This window comes from Neofelis nebulosa, chromosome 7 (assembly GCF_028018385.1).
Source record: "Neofelis nebulosa isolate mNeoNeb1 chromosome 7, mNeoNeb1.pri, whole genome shotgun sequence".
Taxonomy (NCBI): Eukaryota; Metazoa; Chordata; class Mammalia; order Carnivora; family Felidae; genus Neofelis; species Neofelis nebulosa.
This window is the reverse complement of record NC_080788.1, coordinates 105,432,083-105,454,831: the sequence shown is the minus strand read 5'-3', so window position 1 is coordinate 105,454,831 and position 22,749 is coordinate 105,432,083. Positions and strand designations below refer to the sequence as shown.

General features: G+C 37.7%; 2 protein-coding genes across 8 annotated transcripts in view; one reads left to right on the top strand and one right to left on the bottom strand.

Moving 5' to 3' along the window:
- AP5M1 (adaptor related protein complex 5 subunit mu 1) overlaps positions 1-12,648 on the bottom strand; it is a 29,883-nt gene extending 17,235 nt beyond the window's left edge. For all 7 annotated transcript variants that reach the window (XR_009264491.1, XR_009264490.1, XR_009264488.1 and 4 more), the window contains exons 1-6: positions 12,187-12,648; positions 7,452-8,097; positions 3,733-3,960; positions 1,562-1,701; positions 735-820; positions 246-364 (exon numbers count right to left, since the gene is read on the bottom strand). Coding sequence is in view for 4 of the 7 variants with exons in the window: in XM_058739152.1 (XP_058595135.1) it covers positions 246-364; positions 735-820; positions 1,562-1,701; positions 3,733-3,960; positions 7,452-8,097; positions 12,187-12,260 (1,293 nt within the window). In the remaining 3 variants the exon portion in view is untranslated. The remainder of the gene's footprint in view (positions 1-245; positions 365-734; positions 821-1,561; positions 1,702-3,732; positions 3,961-7,451; positions 8,098-12,186) is intronic.
- Positions 12,649-12,710: 62 nt separating this feature from the next.
- The window catches only part of EXOC5 (exocyst complex component 5), a 62,816-nt gene continuing 52,777 nt past the window's right edge, over positions 12,711-22,749 (top strand). Inside the window, exon 1 of the mRNA XM_058739151.1 lies at positions 12,711-12,953. Coding sequence (XP_058595134.1) covers positions 12,927-12,953 — 27 coding nt within the window. The 5' untranslated portion in view covers positions 12,711-12,926. The remainder of the gene's footprint in view (positions 12,954-22,749) is intronic.

Below are 22,749 nucleotides of genomic sequence, written 5' to 3'. Positions count from 1 at the left end.
TTTATTTGATGTGTTAAAGTTATAGTTAAGTGTTTCACCTTAAAATTTGTTACATATTAAGTGAAACAGAAAGTGACTAATACTAAATAGAAATTGCACAAAAAAATCTTAAAAAGGACTTAGCGCAGACAAGAAGTTTCTCCAACAAAAAATGGCTAGAAAACGTTAAAAATCAATTAGATGTATTTAAAATTTAAAAAGAAACGCAAGTTTTCTAATGTGGTGAGCCATATAAATGTATTTACCTTTAAATATGCTGTACCTCCAATGCAAATCTCATCAAATGACTGCTTCTCATGACTCTTGGCTCCAAAAGTTACAGTTCCAGAAAGATTAATTTCCATTGATTTGGGGAACTTCTGTCCTAAGAACACAAATGCACCAACTGACTATTTTATTTTATTATTTATTTATTTTTATTTAGAAAATTGGTTTAATGTTTATTTATTTTTGAAGGAGAGAGAGACAGAGTGTGAGCAGTGGAGGGGCTAAGAGCGAGGGAGACATAGAATTTGAAGCAGGCTCCATCCAGGCTCTGAACTGTCAGCACAGAGCTTGATGTGGGGCTTGAACTCACAAAGTGTGAGATCATGACCTGGGCTGAAGTCAGATACTTAACTAATCACTGAGCCACCCAGGTGCCCCTACCAATCAACCATTTTAACTATTTAACAATTTTAACTATTTTATTCTACAACAAATGAATGAAAAAAAGTTAATAAATAGAAGCTTACCAATAATCCAGACCAATGAGCTTTTCTCTCGAAATACTTCAAGCTGGCCAAAACTCACTTTGTATTCCACATGTGTGATTGGACCCCTTTAAAAAAGAAAAGGACACAACTGAAAGAACAAGTGATCATAAATAGAAAAGTTTTAAGAGATCTAAGTCAAATCTTGCTAGTGTTATTTATTATAAGTATAACATACAAAGCAGATCTGTATTCAAGTTTGCAGAATAAAGTAGAACAAATAACGAATATTAGACCTCAAAAAACACCAGAAACACAATAAACATTTTTGGTGATGATGTGCATTTCATTATTAATTCTAAAAACAACTATAAAATCATATAGCATGTATTAATACAGTTATATAGATTGACATAGCATTAAAACTATGATTTTGGCATCCTGTGAAAAGAACTATACTGTAGAACAAATAAAAACAGAACTGATGACAATGTAATCTTATGATATGATTGGCTTAATTCACCAGGTAGCTGATAGTTGGGTTGACTTGTACGTACAGCACAGAGAAATTGCTAGAAATAAAGCCAGGAGTGAAATAATCCCTAAAGAAGCTACACTGCTTTTAAATTTATATTTACTAGCAAGTTTAGAGATTAAACTAGGTTAATCTCTTAAACATGGTCTTAAACAAGTCTCTTAAAGAGATTATTTATATGACTAAGTTTTGATTCAGAATCAGGATTCATTTGAATAAAATAAAATTTTTAGATCTTAAAAATAAGGTAAAAAACAAAGACAAATAATTTATTGTAGGGCAGTGGGAATGTACTAAGAAAGGCAGAAATCATGGCATCACGTTTTATTCCTACCTATTATAAAAAGGTATATGAGCTTCACAGAACTCAAAATTATTTTTCACACTTTCATGAAGTTTTAAATTAACTGTTATTTTTACTTGTATTTCTTCCTCTTTCATTTGATAAAAACCCAAAATCGGTGGAACAGGGACCTGGAAACAAACACAAACAAATTTTTGTATAATTCCTAGGTTAATGGATCTGAAATACCAATGATGATTGAGAAAAAGGCCTTACAGTAGTTATTATATACAGATTACTCCAAACTGTTTTGATAATAGATGATGGAGCTCTATTTGTTCTAAAGGTAGGAATTTTTCTATTTCCAGTGATGAGAAAGGTGCCTTACAAGGTATGCAATACATCGTTTTTTCTCTTACTCATCCAGCTTCCCCTCCTCCAGGTTCTCTATGACCTGCAACATAAGACATGCACTAGACATATTGCTCAATGATGCCTCCTCACAGCTCCTGCTGTCCTATGACAGCAGGACTTACCCACCCTTTGGCTCAGCAGTAGCTTACTCAGTTGATTACCAATAACCAATTGGAGGAGAAACTCTGTAGGCTGGAGAGAGCCAATCATTCTTCTAGTATATCTAAAGTAATAAATAGACTCTATGTATGTAGTATAACTTAGAGCTATAGGTCATGTGGAAGCAGAGAAATCAAGTTGGAAGAGGAAACTGAGAAGCAGAGATGAGACAGACAGTGTACACCTTGGTACAGAGTGACTTTAATTTTCATTTTCTGGTTCTATTCCTAGTACAGGCTAGGTATGCTTTTTATCCTTGAATGACAAGATTGCTTCTTGCATTATCAAAATAAATTCCTTTTATGTAAGCTAGCTTGAGTAGGGTTTTTTTTTTTTTTGGTTGCCTCTACCTTCTTTTTTTAAATTTATTTTATTTTATTTTTTATTTTTTTAAATTTATATCCAAATTAGTTAGCATATAGTGCAACAATGATTTCAGGAGTAGATTCCTTAGTGCCCCTTACCCGTTTAGCCCATCCCCCCTCCTACACCTCCTCCAGTAGCCCTCAGTTTGTTCCCCATATTTATGAGTCTCTTCTGTTTTGTCCCCCTCCCTGTTTTTATATTGTTTCCCTTCCCTTATGTTCATCTGTTTTGTCTCATAAAGTCCTCATATGAGTGAAGTCATATGATTTTTGTCTTTCTCTGACTAATTTCACTTAGCGTAATACCTTCCAGTTCCATCCATGTAGTTGCAAATGGCAAGATTTCATTCTTTTTGATTGCCAAGTAATACTCCATTGTCTATATATACCACATCTTCTTTATCCATTCATCCATCGATGGACATTTGGGCTCTTTCCATACTTTGGCTATTGTTGCTAGTGCTGCTATAAACATTGGGGTGTATGTGTCCCTTCGAAACAGCACACCTGTTTCCTGTGGAGAAATGCCTAGTAGTGCAATTGCTTGTTGTAGGTTAGGTAGTTGTAGGGTAGTTCTATTTTTAGTTTTTTGAGGAACCTCCATACTGTTTTCCAGAGTGGCTGCACCAGCTTGCATTCCCAGAGTAGGTTTTTTTAATCTACTGATTCACAATTAGGACAAGAGACAAATGGTATAGTAAAAAGAAGGTTAGGTTTTAGGGTGTGGAAAGTGTGGGTTCAAATCTAAGCTCTGTTATTTACCAGTTATATGACCCTGGGCATGTCATTTAACTTCTCTGAGACTCTCTTCATCTGTAAAATGGGGCTAGTAATACCTACGTTAAAGGTTTTAAAAGTACTGGAGAAAACACATGTAACATGCCTAGGACAGTGTCTGACACAGCAGTTATTCAATAAGCAACCTTTAAAAATAGTATTATGTATTTGTAACAACAGTTGCCTGAGATTACAGGTATTTTATGTTCATGATTCAAACCATGACATCATAGTAGGATCTACCTTATGTTCATGGAATCCTTATTAGGAAGCATTAAAAAAAAAAAATAACTCCCATGACTTTGAAAACAATTCAGTGCTGTAACAGACACCAGAGAAAAGAGGCATCCTATTCAAAGAACTGAATCTTCATCTTCATTCATCAATTATTATCTGGTAAATAAATAACCAAAAGTTCTCATGTGGGCCAAAAGTATGAATGATTTGTTTACAATGATTCATAAACATGAAGATTGGCAAAGTCTCAACTTTGCCAAGATTGCTTACCTGGGAAGTATAGTAGCATAAGTTAAATGACTCTAAGGGAGGTGTGAGTGGAAATTTGTAAGGTCCGCTAAATGCAGAATCATCCATTGCATCAGTGCTACTAGAAGTCAGAATGGCAGAGTCAAGAGAAGTCACACAAGGATGAACTAGAATATCCTGAAGTGGAGACCCATTGGTGGGGAGACTCAAGCTGATGGTAACATTTGGCATGATTCCTTCTAAGTCACACTGCAATGAAAACAGAAACAGGTATTACCAAGATCTTAGAAGCATACGTCTTCTGGGTGAGGCTTTTCTGAGTTTATCTAAGTCATTTCTCCCAGCTTAACTCACTTTTCAAGGTATTGCTCTTGCTTTCTGTGTTCTGGTTAGTCGTTCTATCATACTCAGATTCCAAGCCAGAGACTAGGAGAGACTTCCTAAAGGCCTGTAAACCCTTGAAAAGCTATTTTAAGTCCCTAGATTTGCTTTCCTCTAATCAATCCACCCTCCAGAGCTATCTTAACAAAATAGAACTTTAAATATATTGTATCCATGCTCAAGGTGTTTCAATAGTTCCCCCTCAGTTTTGCATTACTTTTAAGTCTTTCATTGTTTGGCTCCCAATCTACCTCTTTCATCATTTTCTACCCTGAAGCTGTGAAGCCAGTGTTTTGGGAAGGTTATGGAAGCCAGATATGACAGCTTCACAGAACCTCTCCCTGAGCTCCTGCTTTAAGGCTGTGCTGGCCAAATGTAGCACTTTGCAGTCCTTTCCATGAATTTCTTCAAGGCTGTCAACATGGTGGCATCTCAGAATTCTCTGCAAATTCTGACTTCTCCAGACCACAGTCATTAGTGACTATTTCTAGAAGGCTGCAGCCAGAAGATCAGAAACTTTTATTCTCTCAACTCCTCTTCCATCTGGTATGAGCTTCACAGAATTCAAAATCATTTTTCACACTTTCATGATGTTTTAAATTAACTATTATTTTCAGTAAGCCCTAAATCCTATATTAAATACCTTTACTCCCCTAAAACTTGTAATTTTTTTTTTTTTTTTGGGAGAGAGAGCATGTGAGGGAGTGCAAGCAGGGGAGGTACAGGAGAGGGAGAGAATCTTAAGCAAGCTCCACGCTCAACGTGGAGCATGATATAGGGCTTGATCTCAGGACTGTGAGATCACGACCTAAGCTGAAATCAAGAGTTGGACGCTTAATTGAATGAGCCACCTAGGTACCCCTAATGGCTCTTTTTCTGACCCAACCAGAATGATACACCTTACCTATATGTTCATGGTAATCAGGTTCTTCCTTTCTATCTCAACTCTAACTTGACATTTCCCTCTATTAAAGCCCCCAATTAAAACTAGTCAATTGGGCCATAAAGGCTTATTGATATGTTTTGTTTGGCTAGATATGAACAAGTATTTTAAGAGTCAGTAGAACCCAGCAGGTATAATGCTCAGCTTCAAATGCAAGCGGCTAGTTCTATCATATACATAGTCTGCATCATGCAATAACTGCCCACCCCCATAGGTATTTGTGCCCTGTTTGTTTCCCTCTTGAAGCTTTAAGTTCTTTGAAAGCAAAAATTGTTATATCTTTCTTTGTATTTCTAGTGCCTAGCACATTGCTATGTATAAGAGACACTCAAAAAATGCTTACTGATTGGGTATCTTTTTCTAGTTGTGGACCCCACCTTTGTTTTCCATTCTAATATGACATGCTTCACTTTTTTATGCTTTTATCTACTGCTTGACATATGTGTGAATTCAAGAATACATCTACTATACAACGTAAGCACTTAGACAGCAGGCAGGCATTATGAACAGTACCACATATAATTAGTACCTCATAAAGGTCTTTTGGTAACAGTTACAATAATGTCTATCACATTTGGAAAAAAAATGCCTAATAACCTTACCATAAAACTTAAAAATATTTTAGTGTTTTTTTTTTTTATTTTTTTTTATTTTAGTGTTTTGACTTTTAAACCATCTGCTACTTCACTCTCTATATGTGAACTAGCAAGAACCAAAAAAAAAAAAAGGTTTTTTTGATATTTATGGAGATAATAAAATGAGCAAATATTAATAGCAAATACTATTACAATGTTTAAATATTCAGTTTGTGCTTATTAAATTAGTCTAATATCCTAACAATCTAATATTCTTTTTTTTTTTTTTTATTTTTTTAAATGTTTATTTTTGAGAGAGAGAGATAGAGCACAAGCAGGGGAGGGGCAGAGAGAGATGGAGACAGAATCTGAAGCAGACTCCAGGCTCTGAGCTGTCCGCACAGAGTCCGTTGCAGGGTTTGAACTCACAGGTAGTGAGATCAGGACCTGAGTTGAAGTCTGATGCTTAACTGACTGAGCCACCCAGGCACCCCCTAACAGTCTAATATTCTTAAAGGGATCGGAAAATTGCAACCACTACGAAAACCACCAATGGATTATTTGCCACCTAGTCATTTAAAATATCAGATCATCGGTCTTTTACTATTAAATGAGGAAATTCTAGATGAAACCTGAATACTATCTTTTAAACAAACCTGGCATATATAAATTTGAACTTTTAACCAGGAATTATAAAACACAGAAGGGACCTAGAACTTACCTGATTTTTTTTTTTTTTTTTTTTTTTTTTGAGACAGTGCACAAGCAAGCACAAGCAGCGGAGGGGCAGAAGGAGAGGGAGAGAGAGAACCTTAACCAGACTCCACACCCAGTCGTACCCAATATGGGGCTTGATATCATAACTGTGAGATCATGACCTGAGCCAGAATCAACAGTTGAGACACTTAACTGGACTGAGCCACCCAGGGATCCCAAAGTGATAATAGTATTATTTCTATTGTCATTTCCTATTTTCTAACCTTAAACCAGAGAACCCTACATTAATCTACCAACTTGTTTAAATAATACAAGAGCCCTTCAAAATGGTTTTAGATATTAAGTCAGAGATTTGTCAATTTCATCCTTTTTAGAGAAAATGGAAAATAGGTATGATGGTTTTAAAATATTTTCACAAATTCTTTGACATTACTCTTCAAAAGATGGAGCTTAATTCTAGTTGCCTTGAATGTGGACTGGACTTAGTGACCTTTTCCTAATGAACAAAGTGGTGGAAGTAATGTCATCTGACCTCAGCTTAGGTAATAAAAAGGATAGCTTCTACCTGCACCTTCTTTCTCTTTCTCTGTCTCCCTCATCTGATCTCTCATTTGATCTATAGGAAGCTAGTTACCAAGTTGTGAGGAGATTTTTAAAGAGCCTACTGAGAAGTCCACATGGAAAGGAACAGAACCCTCCCACCAGCAATTTGCTAGCCATGTGAGTTAGCCACCTTGCAAGTAGATTTTCCAGCCCCAATCAAACCTTCAGGTGACTATAGCTCTAGCTGCAATCTTGACTGTGATCTCATGATGGACTTCATGCTAGAAGTTACCATCTAAGCTGTTCTTGAAGTCTTAACCCATAGAACACTATGAGGATAATAAATGTTTATTTGGGGGATAATGAGGCAAATCAATATGCAGCAATATATAACTAATACAATTCATAAGGAATGCAAAAAGGTAATATTACAAAATTTCACACAAATCTAACATTTAATGACTGCTGTTTATGAGAAAAATCAAGAATGTCATATAACAATGTAAAATAAAGTCAGAAAATTTTACTTTTCTCCGTACGTGTTAAATGGTATGATAAAACAAGTATGAGAGAAACCTTACCTTGCAAGTGACAGTTCCAACGACCTGCCATGTATCTGCTATATCCTGTTTATCGTATTGCATGGATTTTACCTTTTCGGTGATAGAAATAGAAACTTGTGGTTTTCCTTTGTATGTTCCAACTTTCCAGGCTGGCTGTTTTTGTGAATGAGTCACAGAAGCAAAATTAATACTATCCAATGAATTCTGTAAATTGGCATCCAACAAAGTTCCAAATGGACAAGCTTGTAGAAGCAAATCAGGTAATTGGTTCAATTTTGTATTTAGCTCAGTGTCATTTTTTTGACTCAAGGAAAGAAAATCCTGTACTCCAAAAAGAAGTTCAAAGCCTTGTGAAATTCCACTAATGCTAATTAACGGTGGATGAGGGGATAAAGTTTGTTCAACTAGTGGAACACAAGCATATATCATGTTATTCTTCAGAAAAGCAACAACTGGCCAGAGTTCTCCACCTCCTATGAGGAGCCCATAGACGGATGTTTTATTGATGTGTGAACAGCTATCACGACTCTCTATGAAGTCCTCATCATCATCCCATAATCTAAGTTCAAAGAGTAGTGCTTTAAGAAAGGGACCATCTTCAGGAATAGGCACATAACTTGCTCCATTGAAGACTTTGGCTCGTTTTTCAACAGTTGGATACCGTCTTTATTGTGGAAACAAAAATATTATGAATGGTTCTTCCAAGGAAAATAAAAATAGAAAAAAAAACCCTAAAACACAAGGCTAACCGTAATAACAAAACACGATAACAAATACATACACATATCCACAAAAACCATAACCAAAAAAATATATTCCATGTTAAATTTCTACTGTAACAACTAACTTTTGTATAACAGTTGTGTAACTGTTCGCATATTATCTCAAATTATAAAGTCATTTATTACTGAACATACTTCAATTTAATTTTTTAAATAGGCATAGCACACAGTTCTAATTCAAAATTCTAGTCTCTTTGGCCACTCAGATTCCTACTTGGTCAGCCAGGTACACATACTTGGATACATTTTAGGCATCTATAAGGACTTTTTTTTCTGATTCCATCTTAGCAGGTTCAATTTAACCCTCCACAACTTTGGATTCACTAGTTGAGATGATACAAATGTAAAAGGAATGTTCTATTCTACTCAACTAATAGTGAATAGCAAAATACCCTGAGTCTTCTTGCCAACTCCTTAAAATATAAGAACATTTTAGTAATAAAACTGCTTATCTCTATGGCCCTGAAAGTTATTATGAGATAATAAAAATAATAAAAACTGAATAATCTTTTATGGTTTGCATGTCCTAGACTTAATAGTAAGTTACTAATTTATCCTTTTGGCGGGAAAAAGACTAGAAGATGCTTTTGTTCATTTGCAGAATTATATGTTACAGTTTAAAAGAAAATGTACTTTTCCTACTCTTTTTCCCTCCACTCTAATGTCCAGAATAAAGTCATTTATTGGCTATTAACTTCTGTGTAAATCACCCACTTTCCTAAATCTATATTCTTATTTGTAAAATAAAGGGGCAGCTAAAGAATATATAAGCAATTCTCACCAAGGATCAAGAACAAACTTAGCCAAAATAATTTTTTTGCACTAAAACCACTAATAAGTTATTGATGTTTACTAATAATTTTTAAGAAGAAAAATAAGAATGTATTCAAAGTTATTTATATATTAATGAACCTCACTCACTTATATTCTGATGCACTTTTTTGATTGAGAAAGGAAAAGAATTAGCTCTCCAGTAATGGCTTAGAAAGAATGCCCTTTCTTTCTCTGAGTCTCTGGATAAGAAAGGTTGAGAATTTTGAACTAAACTCTAGCCTAGTGTCTTATCCTCTGGTTATCTAGAGGATAATTAAAGTCCTTCTTAAGTGTAAGAATTTCAATATTGAATGTACAGATAAGAAGTTAATCTGGGAGTGTATATAATGCCTTGATATGTGCTCAATAAATATTTTTGTTGGATAACTCAACCTATCATTTCAGATTTATTCTATACCTTTTCTAAAATAGGACTCAGACCTTGGCCCTATAATCATAGAGTACAATAACAACCTAAGCCATACTTAAGCTGATACTATTACTGTGTATCTGGACAGTAAACTTCTAAATCAGAATTTAGACCAAGTTTTGTTTTGGGAAAAAGTAACCACATACAGGAAAGGTCATCTGCTTTTAAAAATCTTAAATGATAGCCATTATCCTTTGGCATATATATGGGTAATATGCCGGAGCATTTATGTTTAGCCCTTACATCAGTTCCAAGGAATCAGAAAACTGAAAATAATAAAACTTACTGCCTCCACAGAGATGTTGAAAAGCCCACCCAAACATATCTGAATTTTTCTTCTGAAATTCCTAAGTACAATGAGAAAAATCTTCTGAAAACAACCATGACTTCTTTAAGGAACTTATTTTTGTAAGCATTAAAAAAAATCTCATCTCTGTGAGATATTAAGATAAGCTACAAAGCCACAGATATAAATACAGTATGGTACTGGTGCAAGAATAGGCAAATAAAGTAATAGAACTGAAACAGACCAATATTTATATGGGAGACATATCAACTATCAATAATCCCAGAAATCAATGAAAAATATATATACTGAAAAAATATACTAAACGTATGCAGGAAAACTGGCCCATACAATAGAGAAAAATATACGGGGATTCCTCTATTAACACCACACCTGAAGATGGATTAAAGATCTAAACATGACAAGCAAAATGATAAAGTTAAGAGAAGATAATTTAAGAATATAGCTTGTGAAATAAGGGTAGAGAAAAACTTCTACAAAATCCCCAAAGTACTACTGTGATAGTAATAAAATTAGTGGTTTCTATTTAACCAAGGGATAAAGTTGAAAATGACAAAATGAGAGAAAATATCTATCGTAGCTAGAAATGACATAGGCCTAATGTCAAGAATACACAATGAACTCGTGCAAATTAACAGGAAAACAAACAGCAACTCTCAAAGATAAAATGGACAAAGGATATGTACAAGCAATCCACAGAAGAGGAAATCCAAAGGGCTAACAATCATTGCTACACAATGAAATGCAAATGAAAATAAGATATCCTTTACACCAATATTGGCAAAAACTGGAATAAATGTTGGGATGGAATGGAGATATAGGAACCTTTGCTCACTGCTGATGAGAAGAGTGTTGACTGTTAAAGTATTCCGAGGAGCTAATTAGTTGGCAATATTTAGTCAAAATCAGCAAAGATATGTCCTATGGACCTTTTGAGGCTATCTACTACATCACTATTCTGGATGGCTGAGTTGGAAGCAACCCAGGATATCATCATTAAGGGAAGGATATAGGTAAAATATGGAGGATGTAGACCACAGGGTGCAACAGAGCAATGGGCTAAATCTGCACTGTCCAAAACAGGAGCCACTAGCCACGTGTGACTATTTAAACTTAAATTAAAATTAAACGAGACCGAGTTCCTCAGTTACAATAGCCACATTTCAAAAGCACAATAGCTACATGTGGCTAGTGACTACAATATTAAAAAGCACAGATTTAGAACACTTCCCATGTCCATTACTGCAGAAAATTCTATTGGGCAGAGCTGCTCTGCATGAACCTAAAGTAACATGGACGTTTCTTTAAAATAGTGCTGAGAAGTCTGGCAAATGTAGAAAAAGGAAATGAAGTCTATAGCACACTTAATTGTGTAATTTGAAAAATGCATAGACAAACACAGAAATAAAAGGGTAGCAACAAACATATGAGAGTTACCTGTGAGGAGGAGGAGAGTGGCAGAAATAAGGATACTCAAGGTAATATGTAAGTTCTTGGATAAACCAGTGAGGCTGATTAACCGTACCAATGAATACTATTAAAACTCCTTGCTTGAGGTACAGCAACAACAAAGTAAGCCAGGTATATTAGGGGGAAATGGTAAACTATAACTCTGATGCCCTCAGGAACAAAACAAATGTTTAGGTTGCCAGGAGGGAATTTTTCATATCCACGTTGCCAACCACTTTCATTTAAAATCACACTCAACTTTATCTGCAGTTCAGGGCTATGCTACCTCCCTACAGAGCTTTCCCCAGGGAAGCGTAACAATGTTGGCAAGAAAGAAACGTCCATAGCCACTGAGAATAAAAGGTCATAGGTCACAGAATTGCCACCTATATCTTACAATGAGTTATTGTATAATTCTCATCACAGAGCTCTTTTGATAAAATGTGGCAAATGCTAAAAGTGGGGCCAGATCAGCTCACACCATCTAAGAAAAAGTGAATACGGTTCAATGTTTTGTACTTTTTCAATTTTCTTCAACAATCCATCTGAAAATTTCTAAAAATTTCTAAAATAACAGTCTTTTAATGATCAGCAAAGATTTTCCGGAAGAATGAGTTAAAATGTCCTTGAATGATCTTTATCAACAAAAGAAAAATGTGAAACCTGTTTAGTGCTCAGTAAGTTTCCTTTCTTTCCTTTGGTCATCTCCATCTCAATCCTAAGCAGGTGGAATTATTTTAAGAGAAAGTAATAACAATATTGCAGAACACATAATGCTTAATGTGTGCCAAGCATCAACTCATTTAATTCTCACAACACTATTTAGTAGTATTAAGATCTTCATTTAACAGATGAAACGGAAGTTAAGTAAATTAATTGCCCAAGGTGGCGGACCAAAGACACATCCCCAAACTACAATACATCATCCATTCCTCCGATCCAACACCTCTGAGAATTCAGACCTGAATTTACCTGGAGAATCTGACGGTGCCACAAAATGGAGTTCCCGGCTCGCGGCTTATGAGCCACACTGCCCGCTGGGCCATTAAGCCACTAAAGCATCAGCTGATCCCTAAGGTCTCTACGGAAAAAGGACTGGCTTTCTCAGATGGACTTCTACCAGAAGACCCGGGGCTCACTCAACCTGAGCCACCTTCTGCCTCACCACAAACAGGTCGGGCTCTGCAGAGACGCTGGCTCCTTCTGGTCAAGTGACTAAAACCTCTGAGTCCGTCCTGTCAACACACGCCACAAAAGTTCTGTGACTCCTCACCTAGAATCTCGAGAAACATTCCTCCCCACCAACCCACTGCTTTCTTCCTCTACCGTCCACTTCCGGGACGGTGGCCCGCAAGGATCACAGTTCCTCACTCGCCCAGGCGACGAGCTTCTCTGCGGTTCGCCGGCTGCCGGCTTCCCTCGCCGGCCCCTCCCGACAGCCAACCGGGCGCGCGCAGCTCCACTTCCGGCGTATGAGGCGGTGACAATGGGAGCGGCGCGGGCGGCGCCGGGAGGCAGCTGACAGGCGTCTGCGCTTTCGCTTCATGGCCGCCCTCCCGCCCCGCCTGGGCTCTGTGGGGAGTGGGGGAGCCCGCGGCGGCCGGGAGCCAGAGCTGGCGAGCCGAGCAGGGGGCTGTGCGCGGCGCCGCTGAGGCGCAGCATGTGAAGAGGAGACGGCTTCCAGTGCGAGGCAAGCCTCTCAGCCGGCCGGGATGGCTACGACGGCCGAGCTCTTCGAGGTGAGTCCCGGCGGCTCCCCGGGGAGTGGCAGGCCCGGAGTGCGGGCCGCGAGGTGGGCGGGCGGGCGGAGGCGCGGGCGCGGCCCTGGGAGAAAAGGTGGGAAAGGCGAGGGGTGGGGTGGCGGCTCTGGGGGCCGCGCGGGCGGAGCATGCAATGGGGGAGGGGTGGCTTGGGGACCTGGGTGGGGAGGTGGGCAGGGAAGGGAGCCCGGAATGGGAAAGGAGGAGGGTTGGTTTTGTCCGCGGGGCTGGAGGGGAGCGTCGGAGGTCTGGGGGTTGGAAGATGTACCGGGGATGAGAAGTGGGAAAGGCTGGCTCAGGGCGCGGAGAGAGCAGCCGCGGCCCCGGGTTGGGCGAGTCTCCCGTCTTGTCGCTTGGATCATCAGATAGTATTCTAAGGGGGCCACCTGAGACTGGGACGACTGGGGGCTTCTCGCTGTTGAGTCATTAAAATTATTCCATTAGTGAACGTTACGAGTGGCACTCAGGTGCCTGCCAGTTTCCCCTTACCTTACATTCGAAGAGGCTGAAATGCTTTTTAGGACAATAAAGGCCCACTTAGCCCTTCAGACTGAAGGGGGGCGGGGGGAGCGAAAGTAAACATCAATGTTCGGGTCTCCAGGAATTTCAATGTGTTATAAAACCACCTAACTGCTAGCTAGAGAATCCTTAGTGCCTGAGACAATGAGCATTCTATTGTGTTTCTTTCCTTGAGCGTTTTCACTCTCTGAAACTTAAAATTTAATTTAGTGAAATCCAATGTAAGAAGCTGTGGTGTTTGAGATGACTAGAATAGGAAATTGTAACTGGATCACCAAACAATGAAACGTTATAAAGCCTCTCCTTTTGTGAAAGAAGTGAAAACAGATGTAACGAAAAAGGAAGGAAAGGCCCTTTTTGTGTGTGCTCGTCTTTCACAGCAAAAGTGTAATAATTGAGACGACTGTAGTTGACAATAGAGAATTTCTCCGCAAGTGAAGATTGGATTTTCTGCTTCAGAGTCAGCAGTTTTGGCTTGAAATTTGGCCACAGTTTTTGCAACAATTGGGAACTTTTCGTATGTTACTGTTACTATATTTTGGATTTCTTTCAGCTCCTGGATAGATCATGCTTTTGTTGAGAGGAATAACATATATTATTGTTATAATAGCTAATAATCAAAGAGTAATTTGTGAGTGAAGAGAGAGAATTACAAGAGAGAATTTGGAATTATTAATTGTATGTTCTCAGATATAAGTGTTGGGAGGTAGATTATATTAACTTCTCAAATTTCATAATTGTGCCATCTGTTTATTGATTGATTCAGGAGCAGGAAGACACTCCTTTGCTAAAAGCTTTTATTGTATGTTCCTGGGCAAGATACTAAATAGTTCTGTAGTTTCTTGTTTTATTTTTCACGTTTCATAAAGGTAGAAAACTGTTCATGAAGTTGAGATCTTTAATATACTTCATGAAATACTGTTAACAGAAAACTATTATTCTGTTACATGATTCATAAGGCATTAACCTGTGACTTAATCCTGCTTGACGTTTCCAGTTGTGTTTTGGACCATCTTATATCTATTTTTCTTTAAATGTTTGACCACATGAGTCCCCTAACTTTAAAATATATTTGATTTCTGCCCTCCTTCCCCTCCTGGGGTAGAGGGGAGGAGGTAGAGAAATACATATATATATTTGGGGGGGGGGAGTAAATATTTATATTTGCTTTCTAGGGTCATGCCATTTAGTAAAGTAGTTAAACCAAATTAGGATTTAACTTAACTGAGTGACTCCTTATGTATAGCTGGTAACATTCACTTAACTGATCAGTGATGGCAGACTAGTCCTGTGGCCACAGGGTTCATAGGACAACCTTACACACGCATAGATCTTAATTCATGTGACTTTCTCTTCTTGCTTCATCAAAATTAAAAGCATATTGTGGTAAAAGTTACAATTAAATGTTAATAGTTATGATTAAGAAATGTATTTATCTTTTCAGCCCTGCAGTGGACTCTACTCTTGAGTAAGCTTTCATCCCTCAGTGAAAAGTTGGTCTCTCTGCTTTTGAGTGAGGAGGAAAACAAAAAACAAACCCCAGTCATCGCTGCCGTTTCCTGTTGCTACTACCATGGGATCTAGATTGTAGGACATGTTAGGGAGGGTCTTTTTCTCTTCCCGTTTTTTTTAGACATAGCTAGAAAACTGTAGGAAACAGGTCAGGATGTAGTCAGGATATTTTGTTTTTATGCATCCTGGTTTCTGCTTTCATTTTTCCACATTGGAGATGAGGTTAAATCAATACAAAATTATGCTTTCAATCCATGAAATTTCATAAAGTGTTAACTCTCCTTTTAAAGTCTTATTGTTGATCCTATGAGACTTCCTCTTATCATGTAAACACCCTCATACAACAAAATAAAACTCCAGGATATGATTTAGTGATAGATGTTTCAGTTATTTTAATAACATGTGTCCTGGAAATTGACCGGAATATCTTCATAGTTTCAACCCTCTATGACAGATTTGCTGAAAAGTTCTATCTCCATGTTTACCTCAGGATGGGCATTGTAAATAGGAATTCCTGTGTGGTTTGGATTAATTATGTCCTCTGCATATAAAAAGTGGCTGAGGTAGTAAATTCTTCTTCTGTTGTCACAGGTATTCCTCTCTTCTCTTACTGCATTACCGAGGACATTGTACTCTTACTGTTTTTCTCTGCTGTCATTCTTGGAGTCTTCTTTTTGGGCAGGCTACCTTTATGGAGGAGTTCTTTGTTAACCAGGTCCATTACCCATTCATTCAACAAATGTTTGTTGAGTTCCTATTAAGTTCAAGAGAAGATGCCAAGATTAATGAGACTGCATGTCTCAAAAGGAATGCCATAGAAATATTAATCCTATGAGATGTGCTGCAAAATAACCCAAATGGTTTAAAGGCCAAATAAGTTTTGGAAATGGGCATACTTTGTTTCATTAGAGGTTTACAACATACCTTCATATATTAAAGATTGTTATATTTTCTACTGCTTGTTAATTTTGTGAATTCCATGGAGCATACTTTGGGAAATGTTTAATTACATATAGAACTTGCCCTTATTATTAAATATGGGGAGAGAATATAGCTGCATAACTATGTACACTTGAAACAAAGTTGTAAATGGTGTCAAAGATAAAGTGCTGTAGGAGTTGAGAAGATGGAAAGATTACCTCTAGAAGTGGGAAAGGATTAAGAGGTGGCATTTGAATTAATAATTAATTTTTAATAATTAATTTTTAAATTAAATTTAAAATAATAAATTAATTTTAATTAATTAATAATTAATAATTAATTAATTTGAATAAATCTAACAGATGTATAAAGGATCTGTTAGATTTGAGTTTGTGCAACTGCATGGAGGGACTTTCTAATAAAGTAGACAATAAAAGCCAACACACAAAGGGAGGCAAGTATAGATCCTTGAGACAAGGGGAAGAGTTCCACTTTGGCTGGAGTATAGCATGCATGAAGAAGAGGAGTGGCATGTAAGGAAATTTGGGGTTTAATTGTGGAGGTCCTAAATGCCAGGATTAAGAATTTGACTTTTTTCTTTCCTGTGAATGTAGGTATCTTGATAATTGTGTTTGAAGTCAAGTAATTTAACTGTGGTAACAATGTTTGTTTTGACCTCCAGATTAGAACTTAAATAGCCAAGAACACATTTTTTGCACACAAACACATTTATGTTTCTTGGATTTTGAAACCAAGTTACAAAAGTTATTTAAATGTACTGAAAAATCTCTCTTGTTCAATTAACTAGCTAAATATAAGTCAACATGAGATATGCAAGTAAGCACCACTCCTTTACCTTCTCACTGCTGAAATGCTTCTTGTTTTAGCCATATTAGCTGTTAGATAAGGGTTTGTGGAACCTGGCTACCAATTAATTAATTATTGTGTATTTTATGAAATGTGTTTATTCCCCAAACAATTATTGAGTACTAGGACAGAAGTCATTTCAAGTACTGGAGTTAAAAGATGGTTTGAGTTAAAACCTACTTGGGGGAATGAAAGGAAAAGAACTCTGTTCTCTCAACACTCTATCACTAGTCTCAATTATTCATTTCTGACCCCAGATGTGTACAGCTTTTACCCACAACAGTGCAGTTTTCCAGCAGACAGTGACTGGGTGTTCTACAGTTCAGTTCAATTCTGACACTGTGTACTTAGAGTTAGCATCAGATCTCACAAGTTAAGGGCTCAGTACCACAGGAATGCCACCACTTCAGATACCAGTGGCAGTCCAGGTTGTTACCTGTGCTTCTAACAAACTAGCTGTAAATTAGAGGTTCTCATGACCACCTCCTCAGATTCGATAATTTGCTAGAACAGCTCACAGAACTCAGGAAAACAGTTTACAAACTAGATTATGAGTTTATTACCAAGGGATGTGACTTGGGAACAACCAGATGGAAGAGATGTATGTGGCAAGGTATAGAGGAAAGAGCATAGCACTTTCATTCCCTCCCTGGGTGCACCACCCTCCCAGCACTTTGATGTATTCAGCAACCTGGAAGTTCTCTGCACCCCATACTTTAGAGATTTTTTAAAGATTTTTATAGAGGCTTTATCACTTAGGAATAACCAATTATTAACTCAGTTAATTCAGGAGTAGAGGGGCTTCTAATCATGCTTGATCTTTCTGGCAACCAGCCCCCATCCAGGAGCCCTGTTGCTTCAGTAGAACAAAAGACACCCAGGAAATTCCAAGATTTAGGTGCTCTACGTCAGATGCTCCTATCAACCACATCACTCAAGAAATTACAAGGGTTTTAGGAGCTCTGCATCTGGAACCAGAGCTAAAGACCAAATATTAGAACAAAAGATGCCTCTAGCACATTTTTCACTTAGGAAAAAACAAAGGCTTTAGAAACTATAGTCAGGAGCTAAGTACAAAGACTAAAATGTATATTTCTTAAAGTATGTATATTTTAGGGGCGCCTGGGTGGCTCAGTCGGTTGAGTGTCAGACTTCGGCTCAGGTCATGATCTCACAGCTCATGAGTTCGAGCCCCGCATCAGGCTCTGTGCTGACAGCTCAGAGCCTGGAGCCTGCTTCAGATTCTGTGTCTCCCTCTCTGCCCCTAACCCACTTGCATTCTGTCTCTGTGTCTCTCAAGAAAAATAAATAAACATTAAAAAAATTTTTTTTAAAATATGTATATTTTATATACATATATATGTATTTGTTATATTGCAGTATTACAGGGAGATATATATTAACAGATGATACAGTGTAGTACAAGTACACAATCTCTTCCTGGGATAATTAGGAAAGCTTTCATATAGTATTGACATATAAACTGGGTATTGATAGATGACTAGAAACTTCTCAAGCAGAAGAAGGGCATTCCAAGGCAGAGAGAGAAGTGACTAATTTTTAAGGTGAGCTGTGTTCAGGAAAACATTGAGTTGAGAAGAGATCGGGTCTGTGTATGCATGTTTTAGGCATGTGGAATGGTGGTTCATAGCAAGGCATTCGGACCACAGAGGCAGTTTGGGGGAATCTTTGAGAAAGCCTTATAGGCCATGCTTATGGGGGCTGCCATGACTTTTGTTGGAGGGGGGTAGGAGTGGAGAGGCAGATAATTTTAATGTTACTGTGAAGAATGGCCTTCAATGAGGAAGAAATTGTTAGCTGGTAAAATAGAAGTCATACCCTGCCAGGCATAGTTCTTGTCTAGGCAGGTGAAATTCTGACCTAATTCGGTGGGGACAGAGAAAGCAGGAAATTTGGGAAGACATTTTGGAAGAAGAATCAAAAGATTTTGATTACTGAGGAGTTAATTCCAAATTTATGAAGTTAGAAAAGTAGGTGGTTGGTGATTGATTAACTGTGACAGAGAAAATAGGAAGGACCCTTTCAGAGGGAAGGGATCATGTATTCATTTTTTAAACCTATATTTTAAGTTTTTAGTAAGACATCCTGGTGAAGAAGTCCAGAAGGCAGTTGGAAATATGAATTAGTATTTCAGAAAGACACCACAGGTGGAGATAACAAATTATTATGGGAATCTTCATCTTTTATGTGTGGCTGTTTAGACTTGGGAATGGATGACATCTCTCAGCTTTATCCCTTACTATTTTATGATCTTGGACAAGTTACCTGACCTTTCTGTACCTGTTTTCTTATCTGTAAAATGAGGATAGTAACAGTACCTACCTTAGAGAGTTATCTCTAAGATTAAACAAATTGATGTTTGAACTACTTAGAAGAATGCCATTAGAAGAGTAGTAGCTTTTGGGGCACCAGGCTGGCTCAGTCGGTTGGGCATCCGACTTCAGCTCAGGTCATGATCTCACAGTCCGTGGGTTCAAGCCCCATGTTGGGCTCTGTGCTGACAGCTCAGAGCCTGGAGCCTGCTTCAGATTCTGTGTCTCCCTCTCTCTCTGCTCCTCCCCTGCTCATGCTCTGTCTCTCTCTGTCTGAAAAATAAATAAAAACATTAAATTAAAAAAAGAAGAGTAGTAGCTTCTTAAAATTAATATTGGTAAGTGGATTGAGAACAGGACTAGATTGAGAATAGGTCAGGGAGAAAAAGCCTTCAAAGGAGACTAAGAAGAAATAATCCTGGAAGTAGGAGATCACACTAGGGGAAGAATTACAAAAAGGTGACATGGAGACTTGTGTTTTCCAGGATGGCCACAATTTGCTATCCTATAATGAGATGTCAACACTCCTCACGTTGAGAGGTAGGGTCCATGTTGCCTTCTTGAATCTAGACAGGACTATAACTATAGAAGTGATGCTATGTGATTTCCAAGGTTAGGTCATAAAAGGCGATATGCTTGACCTTATTTGGATTCCCCTTCTTAGAACCCAGCGACCATACCACGTAGTCCAATGAGAAAGCCAAGGCTTTCAGTTCTGACTGAACTCCTAGCCCATAGTCAACATCAACTTGCTAGCTTGAAAGTAGATCTTCTAGCGCCAAGTTGAACTGCTTCAGCAGATGTGACATGGAACAGAGACAAGATTCCCCTCCTGAGTCCTGCCCAAATAGCAGATTTGTGAAGAAATAATCATCATTGTTATTTTAAGCCACTAATTTATTGGAGTGGTAATTATGCAGCAATAGATGTTTGGAACTGGGGCTGATCAACTCCTTATCTACACCAAGATTTAGTAGGCTTCTGCCACTCTCAGTAGAGTGGTGGAGGTAGAGGCAGATGCTTAAAGAGTAATAATGGTTTTATATTTAAGTATTTTGTAGACTGAATTTTGCAGTCAAGCCAACCTGGTAGTGAACTTTTGGAATGGACAAGCCTTTAAGTGGAGGATCATTTATTGACTGTGTATGTGTAATTAGTGTAAAATATTGAGTCCCTGGTGTGTTCCGGAGCTGAGTGGTATGTAATTTAAAAGTTTTGATTGCTAAAAGTTTATGTATATAAGATATTTTAAAAACCTGTAGTGTTCTGATTCTGTTTTCTTTCCTTGGAATGGAAATATGAAAATAGTAATAACAATATAGTTAACTATATCATCTATATACATTTTTGTTAAGGATATAATAAATCAAAAAAATGAACAATTCCTTGGATCCACATGCTTAATTTTATTCCAGAAGTGTTTATTAAGTGCCTGTAATACATTGAATGTGTAAATTGGTAAATGCATTTGATTTGATTTGAAATGCTAATGGAACATATTGTTACATACACTAGGTGATGATTTTCATGGTCTTTGTATAATTTTAAAAGATACTGTAATAGAATGGAAAAATCTCTGGTTAGAATACTGGATTAATACCTTGACAAGGCTTAAATTTCATTGCCTCAGTTACTTATACATAAAAAGGAGTTGAAGGGACTAGGGTAAGATGATATTTAATGACCATTCTAGCTTTAAAATTTTTAAACCTAATTTGTGATTCTTTTGAGACTGGTATAAAACATGCTGTAATGTTCTGTTACCTTTCTCTTTTGGGCATGGAAATCAGATACTACTTTACTGTCAGAAGTGAGATATACTCTATTCTGAAGAGAGATTTTGTGTAAGAGAAACTAAAATGTTTCATAGGAGTCTAAAGTACCACCATGTAATTGTCTTCAAAACAGTTCTGCTAATAAGATTAATTGGCTCATTTTATCATAGTTTAAAGAGCTGCCATCTCCTTCAAGATGGATATTAAAAATGACTTTAGGGGCGCCTGGGTGGCTCAGTCAGTTAAGCGGCGGACTTCGGCTCAGGTCATGATCTCACGGTCCGTGAGTTCGAGCCCCGCGTCAGGCTCTGTGCTGACAGCTCAGAGCCTGGAGCCGGTTTCAGATTCTGTGTCTCCCTTTCTCTGACCCTCCCCTGTTCATGCTCTGTCTCTCCCTGTCTCAAAAATAAATAAAAACCGTTAAAAAAATTTTTTTTAAATGACTTTAAAAAACTAAAACTGTTCATCTCAGTGTTGCAAGTAGTTTTCAAATTTAACCTTGTAAAAGTTTGCCTTAGTTGTACTTAGGTGTCTTTTAAAAATCTTTTTAAATGTTTATTTAGTTTTGAGAGAGAGAGAGAGACAGAATCTGAAGCAGGCTTCAGGCTCTGAACTGTCAGCACAGAGCCCAGTGTGGGGCTTGAACTCATGGAGTGCAAGATCATGACCTGAGCTGAAGTCAGACACTTAACTTACTGAGCCACCCAGGTGCCCCTGTATTTAAGTGTCTTAATGTGCTTTGTCTTCCTACCTTTCCCTAGGTAGAATGAATCCATTTTGTGTGCTTTAAAAAAAAAAAAAAAAAACAACCACCAATACGCAATAAATGTAATTCATTTCTTAATCTGTCATAGAATACATAGTCTCATGAAAACCAAATCAAGTGGGGCTAAAAAAGGAGAGGCAAAATGTAGTAAAACTCATTTAGTTCCAGTGTTAGAATTGCATAAGGTTCATATTTGGTTTCTGATAAAATTTTGGATTTATACTACCATAGAATGCTTGTTCTTTATTTTTGGCGTGTGGGGTGGTAGTACTGCCTTTCTGATTTTGTGTGTATGAATCAGGGCTTGATTTTCAAGATCTTCTGCAGGGGATTTGGCCATGGTCCTAACTAGCAAGTGTTTTCATTTATTGTGCATCTGTGGTGCTCAACATTATTCTATTGACCACAGTTGGAAAGCAAGAGAAATGTATGACATTTCAGCAGATGCTGCCTCTGCTTTCAATTTAAGTGTGGGGAAGAGTGAAACTTACAAAAGTTATTGTAAAACAATAAATGATAATAGTATAGTGTTCTGTGTTGAGGTTTGAATTTCCAAGCCTCTTTCGGGTTTAAAGAGTGAAGAAATCAGTGGAGGTCATGTAGGGAAGGAATTCTTCAAGGAGGAAATGGGAATTGAGCCAGGCTTTGAATAATTATATAGAGGTGTTTAAATTGTGGGAGGAGAAAGAGTAGCCTTGTGGGATGAGTTACCTGGCCACATGTAAGGAAGCAGAAGTAGCATGGGTATGAAGAGAAGACTGAAATTGGCTGATGCTAGCTAGTGTGGCTGTTCATTTTGGGGAGCAAAGAAGTTGGGTAGGAAATGTAAGATAAGAATCTAAAAGGGTAGACAGAAGAGTGTGAACTTGATAGTTTAGGAATTGCATAGGGAAGTTTCTGATGAAAAGAAAGCAGTGCCTTTTTTTTAAATTTTATTTTTTTATGTTTGTTTTTGAGAGAGAGAATGAACGAACGTGGGAGGGCAGAAAGACAGGGAGACACAGAATCGGAAACAGGCTCCAGGCTCTTAGCTATCAGCACAGAGCCTGATGCAGGGCTTGAATTCACCAACCATGAGATCA